The sequence below is a fragment of the Cibotium barometz genome, chromosome 47 (genome assembly GCF_041138505.1).
Source record: "Cibotium barometz isolate CiBa-2024 chromosome 47, ASM4113850v1, whole genome shotgun sequence".
Lineage (NCBI taxonomy): Eukaryota > Viridiplantae > Streptophyta > Polypodiopsida > Cyatheales > Cibotiaceae > Cibotium > Cibotium barometz.
Window position 1 is genome coordinate 16,227,707 of NC_141092.1, and position 12,091 is coordinate 16,239,797.

At 47.3% G+C, this 12,091-nt stretch overlaps 1 protein-coding gene across 6 annotated transcripts in view; it reads left to right on the plus strand.

The window, feature by feature from the left end:
• Nucleotides 1-11,421, plus strand: part of LOC147611414 (uncharacterized) — a 42,496-nt gene extending 31,075 nt beyond the window's left edge. For 4 of the 6 annotated variants that reach the window (XM_086784501.1, XM_086784504.1, XM_086784506.1 and 1 more), the window contains exons 11-13: nt 267-365; nt 9,581-10,196; nt 10,309-11,421. In XM_086784501.1, the coding sequence (XP_086640627.1) occupies nt 267-365; nt 9,581-10,196; nt 10,309-10,450 (857 nt within the window). In that variant the 3' untranslated portion in view covers nt 10,451-11,421. The remainder of the gene's footprint in view (nt 1-266; nt 366-9,580; nt 10,197-10,308) is intronic. The other 2 variants (XM_086784502.1, XM_086784503.1) reach the window with 2 other exon arrangements.
• The last annotated feature ends 670 nt before the right edge of the window (nt 11,422-12,091 follow it).

Below are 12,091 nucleotides of genomic sequence, written 5' to 3' on the forward strand. Positions count from 1 at the left end.
AGAGTATTCTAGCGATGGCTGGTCTTGTCTGCCCTTGCAGTTCTATTATCCATAATAGACAGCCGGCCCATTGGGGTTTGCAGGAAGTCAAACAATTGCAGCTACTCAAAGCCATTTCCTTTTGATACTTATTCTTATTGTATTTTAAGAGCATACGGTTTTCCTAGTTTAGAGAATATTGCTCTTTATAATATAATGATATGTGACTGCTGGTCTGCTTTATGAACATGTGGTTTACACTGTAAAAGCTTCACATGCCCTGGCAGGATCTGAAGGGACTAGTGACTCCCTGCAGGAAACGGGATATCGTTTCGGAAGTCCTTACCTTGATGAAGCTGGTACAGCGTCACAACAAAATATGGAAGGTATACAATGTTGTCCAGCTTGGAAATATGTTGAGAGTATTTATGTCATGGATATTTTGCTGATTTGTGCTGCTTTGGTCAGCTGTACAGAAATGCTAGGGCCTAACTAAGTGGTTGCATGGAAACCCTAGTTAACAGTGAGCTTGTTCATTGATCCAGAAACCTAAAAGATTGTAATAACGTGCAATATGGTTTGGAGTTCTTTGTGCTCAAACTATCTGTCTGAAGTCATGTGGGAGTGCATGATCCTCAATACACGATTGATTGATTGTGCGATGGACTCTGATGTTGTGAACGTGAGTCCCCTCTTAGCGTCATGTACTCTGTATTGTGCCTAGCACTCTTTGTGGTGAAAAAATGTTGAAGATAAATGCAGTTGCTGCAGATGTTACAGGGAGTGTGATGCAGTTGCTGCAAGCAAGGAATAAAGCTACCTTTAAGGGGCTGGATACCTCCTAGTGTCATGTACTGTGTATTCTGCATAGAACTCTTTGTGGAGATAACTGTTGAAGATAAATTCAGGTGCTGCAGATGTTCAAGGGAGTCGGCTGAAAGTGTGATGTTGTGAACGTGTTGCTAGTGCAGTGTCCCTGCCTGATGCAGTTGCTGCAAGCAAGAAATAACGCTACTTTTAAAGGGCTGGATACCGGTCCTTCCTACTGTCATGTACTGTGTATTGTGCATAGCACTCTTTGTGAAGAAAATTGTTGAAGACAAATGCAGGTGCTGCAGATGTTGAAGGGGAGCGGGCTGAAAGTGGAGGTGAAGGATGTAGAAATAACTGAGAGGGTTTTAGGAGGGAGCAAGCTTTGAATAGCCCTTAAGCTGCAACAATGGCTGACTATTTGTTCAGTCCATTTTATGAAGCTCGAACTTGCCCCACAGCACCTATGTGCCCATTGGTGCCACCAAGCTTGCTAAGATGCAGCCTTGCATGTGTTCACTATCGAAGTGTGTGCTTGCCTTAGTGCTCCTGGTTTTGGTGTCCGGTGAGCCATTGTATATTCACACTGGCTGCTTCTTTGAGCTCGCAATGTTGTATTTTTTTTCCAGAAAAGAAATCCTTATATTAGTTTAAAAAAAACAGCCATAGACTAAATGTACATTTCAGAAGCCTCCAAAGAGGTAGAGTAGGAACTGGGGAGGGTGGTTCCCTCCATGGCTGGCCACTCTCGGAGGGAACCTACCTCATACAAGGGGAGGGAGGGGCAGGGTGGGGGAGGGAGAGGGGAAGAGCATACAGGTGGCCTGTAATGCCAACTTCCAAGTGATCTCCCCCCCACCCCCCCGGCGATCAGATTGAAAGGGATCTGGGCAGTGGGCACTGTGTGCGCAGAAAAGCCTCTCGCTGTCTACGCATGTGATCCAAATCTCGCTGTAGCTTCCCCCACTGGCTGCGGAGGGTATGAATTATGTCGGCCATATGAAAACGGATTGACTCAGCAAGCAGGAAGAGTGAAAGTGTCCTCCTTGATGGCCTCGGTGCAACGGGCCCACCATATATGCTATGCAGAAATGCTGCTGATTGTCTCTCATCTCTGACAAGTCCCCGGAGACCAAGTCTTTGATGAGCTGTCAAGACTAGGAACACTATCAATCCTGCAGTAAGAGAGTGGGAGAGCCTGCCCTCCTGCTGCCTCCTTGTATGAGAGAACGAGGCCGGACTCAGTCACCCAAGCTACTGCCCCTGAGGTGATGGTGCGCGGAGCGGCCGGTACTGTCGTGTACAGGGGAAGGATCCTCAGCGATGCGCACACTGTGCCAGCTGTCCTCCGATGGCCAACCCAGTGTCGATGGTGAGGCTGTGGTGGGCTAACTGCGATAGGAAGAGTGTGATCTTCCTTGGCCGATAGCTGCCCCATAGGTGCTTCCGAAAATCTCCGAGGGAGCTGGGAGAGATGCCCTAGGAGGACCAATGAGCTGGCGCCGCTGGGGTACAAATGATCTCATGAATCTGGATCCTCTGACCCAATCTGGGTGGATGCGTTGATGGCTAGGATGATCTGCTCTCGGCCCTGAATTCCAGCGAGGTGTCTGTCCTGTCCTCTAGGGGGAGCCTCGTGAAGCTGGCCCACTCTCCCAAAGACTGAGCGGGTGCTGTACCGGAGGGCCCCCATGGAATGTGAGTGTGAGTAACCAAGGGGTGGCCATTGGGCATCTTGAAGAGGGGGTTCCATATCAACAATGGCTGGCTCCTCATCAAATGTCGGAGGCAACTGGGTGAGGGCTGGCTTGAGGTGACCCCAAGCTTTGATCAAATTGGCTGCAAATTGGTCCTCAAAAGAGGAGCTGAGGCCACGCCGACACGGGCGTGGGCCTTCGTGAAGATCCATCTCACATTGGGGGTTCAGGGGCCACCAAGAGACAGGATGCGGCTGAAATCCAAGTGCATAGGAAAGCCTTCCAAGGCTCACCTCTTGGCTGAAGGCCTTCAAAAACTAGCTTGCCCAGAAGGGCTTTGCTCTGAATAGCTGGATCAATGATGCTCTGTATCAGCCTCTACGGGAAGTACCCTAGTAGAGGAGCTTCTGTCGAATGTTGAGAAGAAGAGGAGCAAGTTGCTGCTCTGGTGAGATATCAATCCCCACCTAATATCTGACCAGGGTTACACTGGGTATCCCTTGAAAAAGGCTCAACTGGATGCCAAACCAGGGTGGGCGAGAATCAAACCCAAAAACCACACAACTTGTGCCAGTTGATCTGCATGCCTGAGGCCAAGCAGTAGTCCTCGATTCCGTGCGGATACCTCTGAAGATTCCCTACCTCTGTTGAGGGGTAGTAGGCAGCTATATCATCTGCAAACCCAGAGTCTAGAAGCTCCTTCTGAGATATGATGGGGAGACGAAGACCCTGTAACCTTGTCCCCTAAGCGGACAGAAAACTGCGCATTGCCTCTGCAACAAAGAGGAAGAGGAAAGGGGTGAGAGGACACCCCTGACAAACTGATCTGGTGATTGGAAATCTGTCCCTTGTGGTGGAATAACGTGCAGAGACTCCCCGGATCCATCCTGCCAAGAATCCCATCCGTAACATGGTGCCCTCAAGGAAAGCCCAATCCACTCTGTCGTAGGGGGATATACTCCTTTCGCAAGCATGTGAAGCAAACTGCGTACGGCCCAGGCCTTCTTTGCGAGGTGGCAGCATGGCTTCGACCTCACGTCCGGCCCCTAGCTGGTGTCTCAGGCTTTCCTGTTACAATTTGCTTTCCTAGTCTTAGGAACCAAGTCGTGGGTTCCCACTTTAGCAACACACGAGTCACAGAATAAACACCAAAGTACATCTGCATCCAAGAATTTATCTAAACAAACTCAAGGCTACCTTGACAAGACCAGCCAAAGAAGGCTATTAATTCTTCTTTACACGTGAGGGATTTTAGCCAGAAGGAAAAAACCCATTTACAACACGACCCACTCAAATATCCAAACAATAATCTGTCAGATATCGTGTACCAGATGGGACACCAAGGTATACATCTCCAAGGTGTGTATCTTCATCTAAACCTCCCAAGAGATCAACTACTCTTGGGTTCCCCTCTCAGATCACCCCTACATGGTCCGGATCTAGTCCTTCAGATCTGGTTCCTTAGATTGTACCATGAAATCAAGTAATCAAGGAGAATCCTAGTCCATGTTGTTCAACTAAGTACAACTCAAGAACCTATCAAAAATCTTCTTCTCAATACTTAAGCAAATTAAGCCTCCACTTATGTCTGCTCCTTGTGAAACCCACGGAACACAGGGGAAAGAGCCATCAGGTCTTTGGAAGGAACCATCAAAAGCAAATAGGAAAAGCTTACGGAGACCTTCACCAATACATTGTGTGATCTTCTATGTTTAGGTTGCTTTGATACCAAGTGTTACAACCCCATGGATCTCCTAAACGCAAAACACGAGTGATTAGTACAAACCCCCTGAGAGCTAGCTCATCTCCCGATCATAGGCAGCAGACTAGCATGTTCGTTGCTTGATCTACTGTTTCTCAGAGCCAGTGGAGATGACCATCCCTGCCTCTCTGGTGCATGCTCTCCCTCCAGAGTTGCCAAGCGGCCCCTCTCGAGTTCTAGCGCAGCCAGTAGACTACAGCTTCTTACGACGTCTCCCCGTCGATAAAGCGGGCATCCTTGAGGATACGGTGGTCCCTATCCATATCTGCATGATTTTGCGTTTTGCATCACTTCATGCCCTCCACCCTTGAGAGTGGCGCAATGATCTTCTCCTTCCCTCTGAGTGCGGCGCCGGGGACAGACTAGAGCACCGAGTCTATGTCTGCCGCCATTCATGGGCAGACAATAGAGCTCTCACATCATCTACAAGATCTACACATTACCGACGTGCTCACTCACTTCTGGCCATTGGCACAGATGGAGAAGGGCGACTCTCGTGACAAGGACCCGAGAGGGGAGCTGGTGTCCTGCAGTCTCTGGAGGTGCTTCTCTTCGTATTTCTTCATGTTTTGGTGGCAGTACCTCACTCCCTACTACAGATATCTTCACTATGACAGGTGGAGCCCAACGTATGCATATTCTAGGGCCTGGACAAAGTGGCTCCACATGCAGGGCAAGATTTGTGACCACCTGGCGAGGCTTCGCCCTAGGACAGATTGTGATTACTCTCCATCCAAACCAACACCCAAGACCCTTCGAGTGGAGGGCAGTTTCGACAGTTCCACGTCCCACCGCTCTTAGTTATGCGGATTGTCTCATGGAACATCCACTGTTTGGTAGGACCGCAATGTTTGTAGAGGCGCACAATCCTCAGAGAGGAGCTTCACAAAGCCATAGCTGGAAGACCTATTGACATTCTCTTCCTCTTGGAGAATCATCTATCTGAGGGTCGTACTCACCATTTTGTAGGAAGATTCTTCAAGGCAAGAGTCACACCTTTTGGTCCCATGCCTTTGGCCCCTCCGAGATCTAGGGTAGGGTATGAATTTCCATCAACGAGGACCTCTTACCTGCCGCAATGATTGATTTAGGCACCATTGTCACTCGGAGAGCTCAGTGAGTGATCATTAGGATTGAAGAGGACATTTGGGCTTCCTGAACCTCTATGCACCAAACTCCACAACAAGGAGAGCCACTTTTTGGAGCACACTCCGTCTGTCCCCCCTGCAAGCCTACTTCTGGTGCATGGGTGGTGATTTAAACATGTTGCAGACGGCGGTGTAACATGCGGAAGCTTCGGAGAAGATCGGTAACTTCAATGCTCAGAAAATCAGCACACTTTTCGTGATGGAATTAACGCACAAACTGAATGAAGATGTGCAGAAAATAGAGAGAGAGAGGGGGAGAGGAGAGGACACAGTATTGGGTCCCAAATACCCTCTATATGGCCCCCACCACAGATGGTGTATTTGCTTTATTAGAATCGGTTTTATGTGGACGAGTGGGATTGCGGACAAGGTGGCATGGTTGGTATTTTGGCAGGCACTACTTTCTCCGATCATGCACCCGTCATTCTCTCCGTGGAGGACTAATGGAAGCAAGACATACATTTGAGCACCTAGATTCGAGATAGCCTCATACAGGATTTTGAGATTTGCAATAGGATTTAGGAGAATTGGGGGGGTCTAGATTTCCTCATTGGTTCAGCCACAGAGGCTTTGGACACATGCCTTAGAGAGATCAGCGTTTGTTGCAAAAGACCGCACAGAGCAGACTAGCTGGCATCACAGAGAGCATGAGAGAAGCATCTGATGGAGCCTTGCCTCCCTACAACGGCTTCAAGAGAGTACCCTGAATAGCCCATGGATTGAGGCCCAGTTGGTTGTAGCCCGTGTGAAGGGTGGAGTACACATATCATGCTAGAGCTTCCTTTTGGACCCAAGTGGGAGATAGGGTCATCGGAGATTTCTTCAAGATTTCAAGCCCACAAAGGCAGAGAGATGGTATCCACATATTGCGAGGCTAGGATGGATCTATAGTTGTTGATCCTCCCCACATGCTACCCATTGCCACGGATTTCTTACGTTCCCTACTCACGAGTGCCCCCCTATCCTCTCAGGTGAGGGATGCATGTGAGCGGGTTTGGTGGCATAGGAAAGATGTGGTCCCCCGCTCTCCAAACTTTCCTATTGGCCCCTTTACTTCAGAGGAGCTTGAAGAGGCTCTGCTGGCTCTACACAAGGGCAAATGCCTTGGAGAGGATGGGCTTCTTGTTTCCTTATTTCTTCATCATTGGGATCTCATGGAAGGCGACTTCAAAGCTGCCTTCAATGAGATTATGACCATGGGCTCCATGCCAAAGAGGCTATCAAAGGGATTGATTCATTTGATTCCCAAGGATGGTGGTGACATATTGGAGATTCGACACTGGAGGCCCTCACCCTCCTTGGGACTGCATATAAAATCTTAGCCAAATCCATTAGAGGGTGACTGCAACCGTTCCTCCTCGAATTGATTCACGGCACACAGACAGGTTTTGTTCAAGATGGGAGAATTTTAGACAACATCTTCACTTTTTGGGAGGTGACTGCTTCGGCCAGGTTGAGGCAGCAGGATTTGATAGTTCTCCTTCTTGATTTTGAGAAAGCCTATGACAAGGCGGATTGGAGTTTCCTCGAGGGAACCATGTGCTGAATGGATTTCCAGAGGAGTGGGTTTGAGCTATTTCCGGGCTCTGCATTGGTTACGTTCAGCAGTTGATCTGCAACATTCTTTGGGTTGGTAGCAATGGGAGGCATGCGAGGGCCAAGGTGGCCTGGAGAGTGATCATCCAGCCTCAACACAAGGGGGGCCTCGGCATCATCGACCCCTCTATTCGAAGCCGTGCCTTTTTGGGCAAGTTGATAGTTGTTGGACTTCTTCTAGGAGGCGAGTCCCGGAGGGACTTTCTCCTAGCCCCGATCCCCCCCCCGCACCCCCGTTTTGGGAGATCCTTGGCCACAAAGTACAAGATGATCTTCCTAGAGATGCAGACTCAGGGCGTTAGCCTAGCTTGTGAGGACAGGTTTGCAGCCAACCTCCGGCGAGCTTGGGACCACCTTAAGCCCTTAGCAGTCCACTCCAATTTCATCAATCGAGTACCTCTATCAGCCCTTGATATGGAATCCCTTTGTCCATTTACCCAATGGCCATATGTTGGGGGCTCGCCCACACGTATCGCGGGGAGCCTTGAGTATGGGGGCTTCTTTTCAAACAACTCTCCCCGAAGGCCTAGGAGAGGAGCCTCATTGATATACGAGGCAAGGACAAACTTAGCCTTGACATTGATTCTTCGATCCCCTCGGTGGCTTGCTTGATCCCAGACCCCCTCCCCTCCCCCCCCCCCCCACAGTGGTTGGGTGTGTTCACCAGACGTGACATACCCTTGGCTGTCCATGGTGCTGCTGATATGTTGAATACTCACCTCTCTCTCTCTCTCTCTCTCTCTCTCTATGCTCTCTCTTCTGCATGCGTTTTGAATCAGCATGGTTCCAGGATGTGTTTAGGGCTGAAAGAGGACTCCCAAAGCTTCCACATGTAACGTTGGTATCAGAGCATGAGGCTTAGCAAGGCTAAACACCGATTCATTCCCAGATGAAAGTGCGCAAGTCCAAGGTACAGGAAAGTGCATAGGTACGAGGCCCAAGGAAAGGAACACAAGACATGGAAGAATTCCCAAGAGATTGGTTGGTGGTGTTCCACAAGCCCAAGGGAATGGGAGTCCTGTGAGTCAGGTGCCAATTGGGGCACACCAAGAAAGGCTTTTCAGGCAACAGTTCCAAGGGACAATGATCCTCCAAGGGTGAGAGTGTGAGACTCAATAATGAAGAAATAAGACTAGAGAAAGTGTTCAGGGACAGGGCAGGAATGAAAAGGGGATAGGATGGAACAGATGCACGGATCTTCATCAGAGTTAGAGTGTTTTTGGAGACCGGTCCGGGTTTTCAGTGAAAAGGTTGACAAGGGGACTCCGTGAATAGACAATGGGATGATGACAGTCATCCAAGAATAGAAGTTGGAATCCCGCCATCAAGTTTAGCAGAGGGGAATGTGATGTGCAAGACATGCAAAGACAGATCAGAACCTGAGTTTTGGAGCGTAGGTTGCTGTTTTGGTAAGGGATTGGATTGGTGGTGGGGTGGTGGACAAGGTTGCTGTTGGCCAGCGCACGAATGAGGAAAAGGACCTGGACCTATCGGTAACAGTAACTGGTGGACTTTGTCCAGGAGCTGGCCGACCAACAGTCGGCCAGTTCACCAAGTCATTCCAAGGCCTATAAAAAGTCACAAGTTTCTCATTGTTGAGACCATTCAGTCCAGCCAGGACTGGGTTTTAGATTTAGGCATAGACTAGATTACACACCTTTTCATGAAGGCAGCCTATTGCTGCAGAATCTGTACTACCTTTTTGTACTATAAGAATATACTGAATACTCAGCTATCTCTCTCTCTCTCTCTGCTCTCTCTTCTGCATGCGTTTTGCATCAGCATGTTCCAGGATGTGTTTAGGGCTGAAAGGAGACTCCTAAAGCTTCCGCATGTAACATAGCTTGCTTGTTGACCCAATAGATGATGTCTTAAAGGGTTTTGATCAATTTGACCTGCAGGCACAGATTTCGTGTTTTTTCTCGTGCGTTTTAGCACTAAGTAACAGGCAGTTTTGACGTCGTTTTTTTTCGAATTGGACCAAGCCCTTGGATGTGCAAAAAGCCCTCCTGAGGGAAAGGACCGAAGGCGGCGACACTGTGCCACAAAAGGAAAAAGCTCTAACCCTTGCCTTCATGGGAAGTGTGCGAACCGGGGGGGAAGGAGACGGAGTGGGAGCTATGAAAAGGGGCGGAAAAAATTAAAGGCGAGGCCAAGGAGCTGAAAGGAGGTGGCGGACTCTCAAGGAAGTACAGTGTGAAGCACCAAAAGTTAAAAGTCCCGTGTGTCCATATCTTGTGCTAGTATCATGGAGTGTTAATCATATTAATTAGCATGATCACCATGCTTAATCACGACTTCTTTCCACTTTAGGCTCTCTCCAAACCCTAAATCCAACATGTATGAGGAGAGGGTATGATTTTAACATTAAATGTAGAGCTTTTTTTTGGGATGTATGAGGAGAGGGCATGAGTTATAACATTAAATGTAGAGCAGCCTGAGCTGTTACTTTTGAGATGCCTTGAAAACTGTTCAAAAGATGCAGTCGAATCTATGTTTATGAACCTGCTGTCAGAACTCTTACTGGAAATATGTAATTTAGAAAATAACTGAAACCTGATGATTTTGTTTTTTTGATGCTTCTCCAGCTCATGCCTGGGGAGTTCCACGAGAGATTTTCAAAGGGTGTCGCATGCCTAGTGTGAAGTATCAGGACAAGGATTCAAATGTGCAGAAACCCACCAAAAGTTCTGAACACACACATGACGATGATGAGCTCGACTCAAATGAAACCTCATCTGGTAAGCAAGGTATTTCATCAATCATGGCCAAAAGGATACAAAGGGATGCAACATCAGGGATGATTCAAGATGAAGATTCATTGGGGTCTCCAAGGAAGAGATTGAAAACGTATCTTAGTGGAAACTCAGAAGAGGAAGTAGCTCATAAAGATTCGGTTTCCAAAGTTTCTTTCAAGTTGAAATTGAAGCAACCAATGGGTGATAATGATGTGGTTTCGGAAAATGCAGAAAGAGAATTCTCTCCAAAGCATATCAATGGCAGTGCCCTTCGTGGGCAGCGGTCAAAGAGGAAGAAACATCATTCATTGGAGATGCGGAAACCAGCTGCTCATGAACAGGAGGTTGAATCACACGTGAAAGAGGAAGATGGGAAACTTTCTGATGACAACTGGATTTTAAGGAAGCTTGGCGGAGATGCAGTTGGGAAAAGGGTTGAGATTTTTCGTCTCAGGGATCGATCGTGGTGAGAACACACAGCTTTGCTTACGAATGCCTTAACATGTGATGTGTATGGCTTTCTTGAACCTGGTCATAACAAGCCATTTTTCTCCCCCCTTTTCTTTGGGGTTTGACAGGTGCAAAGGAAGGGTGACTGAAGTTTTACCCCTACAGTCACAGTTCACTGTGAGTTTTGATAATGGCAGGCTAGAAACCATAGAGTTCGGGAAGAGGAGTGTGCGGGTCCTTTCCCACTTGGGTAAGCATCCGAGGTCATGATTGCTGTTTTGGAAGGGCTTTTTTAGCAACTCCTCATGACACCGGCTCTTCATGAAGACACAAGATGAGACTCTTAAAAGCTAGGCATCATACCATTCAGTGAAGCTTTCTCACCCTTCCCATCTTCATCAATGCGTTGGGGGAGTAGGTACCAACTGTCCCTTGGCAAGTCACACATTGTACGTTTACCTCTAGGATTTTGTTGGAGCTGCGCCTCAGTTTATCCTTGCAAAAGCACTGATTCATCTTATGAGACTGGCTTGTTCTATATTAGCACTGCATATTTTTCATTCAAGGTCTTTAGGAATCCTTGTCTGGATGACTTACCCGAATCGGTAGAAATTGTATGTAATTCAAGCGTTCAGTATACACAGACTAAACAGAGAGAACTGCGGAGGGTGGTACATTTTGAGTGGCAAAGCATTTGATATTTACATGGATCAAGCAGTTTCAATGTCCTATCTGCATCAAGAATTTTCTTTTGGGTAGCCTTGAAAAGCTCTTTGCCAAAGACGAGGTTCACACCTCTTCAGGCATGGGAGGCTTAAATTCATTTGCACATATGCAAGGGTCTGGACCATGGTGCTTGCCCGGAAGTGGGGTTTTGCAATCCTGTACCTTCGCATTGATATAGGTCTATGGCTTTAATTGTTTTGGACATTTGTATAATATTGGTTTGTCAGTGCCAGACAATGTACTGTCTACATCAATATTGGTCTTTACTTAAGTGTGAACAAGTATTACCTTACTGTTTTTGGCTTGTCTTTGTGAAAGGCAGAGGCTGAAGCGATGGGTAGGGACATTTCGGAAAAATTAAATTGCTCAAATCTCTCTCTCTCTCTCTCTCTCTCTCTCTCTCTCTCTCATTTAGGGCCCTAGGCTCTGGCTTGCTCTCCATCTCTAATAAAAGCAGGCCTCTTACAGAGATTATCTTGTTTTCTATGTAATATGATCTCTAACCAGTTTACTGTTGTCAGGATGTTTTCAGACCCTAAATGTGCTACATTTTAATTTTTCCTCATTCTCCTTCATTATCATTATGGGTACACTCTTGTCATCACTGCCAGAAGCTCGAAAGCGTAATACTCTTGTCGAAGGCGAAGGAACCAACCTTGCTCCAGCTACTGAGACCAAAAACTACTCTTACATCCCCCTGGCTTTAATGGATGAAGAATTGTCAAACGGCTTGAACGTTGATATCCTTGAATATTAATGACTGATTAAATTTTCTGTTAAGTGCCTGAATTTGTGGCTTTGGCATTGCTTAAAGTGTATCTTACAAATAGAATGCAGTCCTTCAACAAGACCTACCTTAAGGTCTAAGCTTAATAAGCATCAATTTGATTTTGCAGTATTTAGCCACATGGCCATTACCTTCCCGAGTCGTGACCCACGAGCTACCACCTTCTACCAATTCTTTGCCTAAGCATTCATGATCAATGCGCACTCATGCGATCAGTCAGGATGATGCCACCATTACTGCAACAAATTCTTCATCAACACCTCAAAATTTGTAAGTACTCAACCCATATCCCTTACGAACAAGTTTGACTGCTTTTCTATCCATTGTGGGGGTCTCAACCATCATGCAAAGCACTATGGATTCTTAGCTTTGGGCTTCTTTTGGCCATGAATACTTTT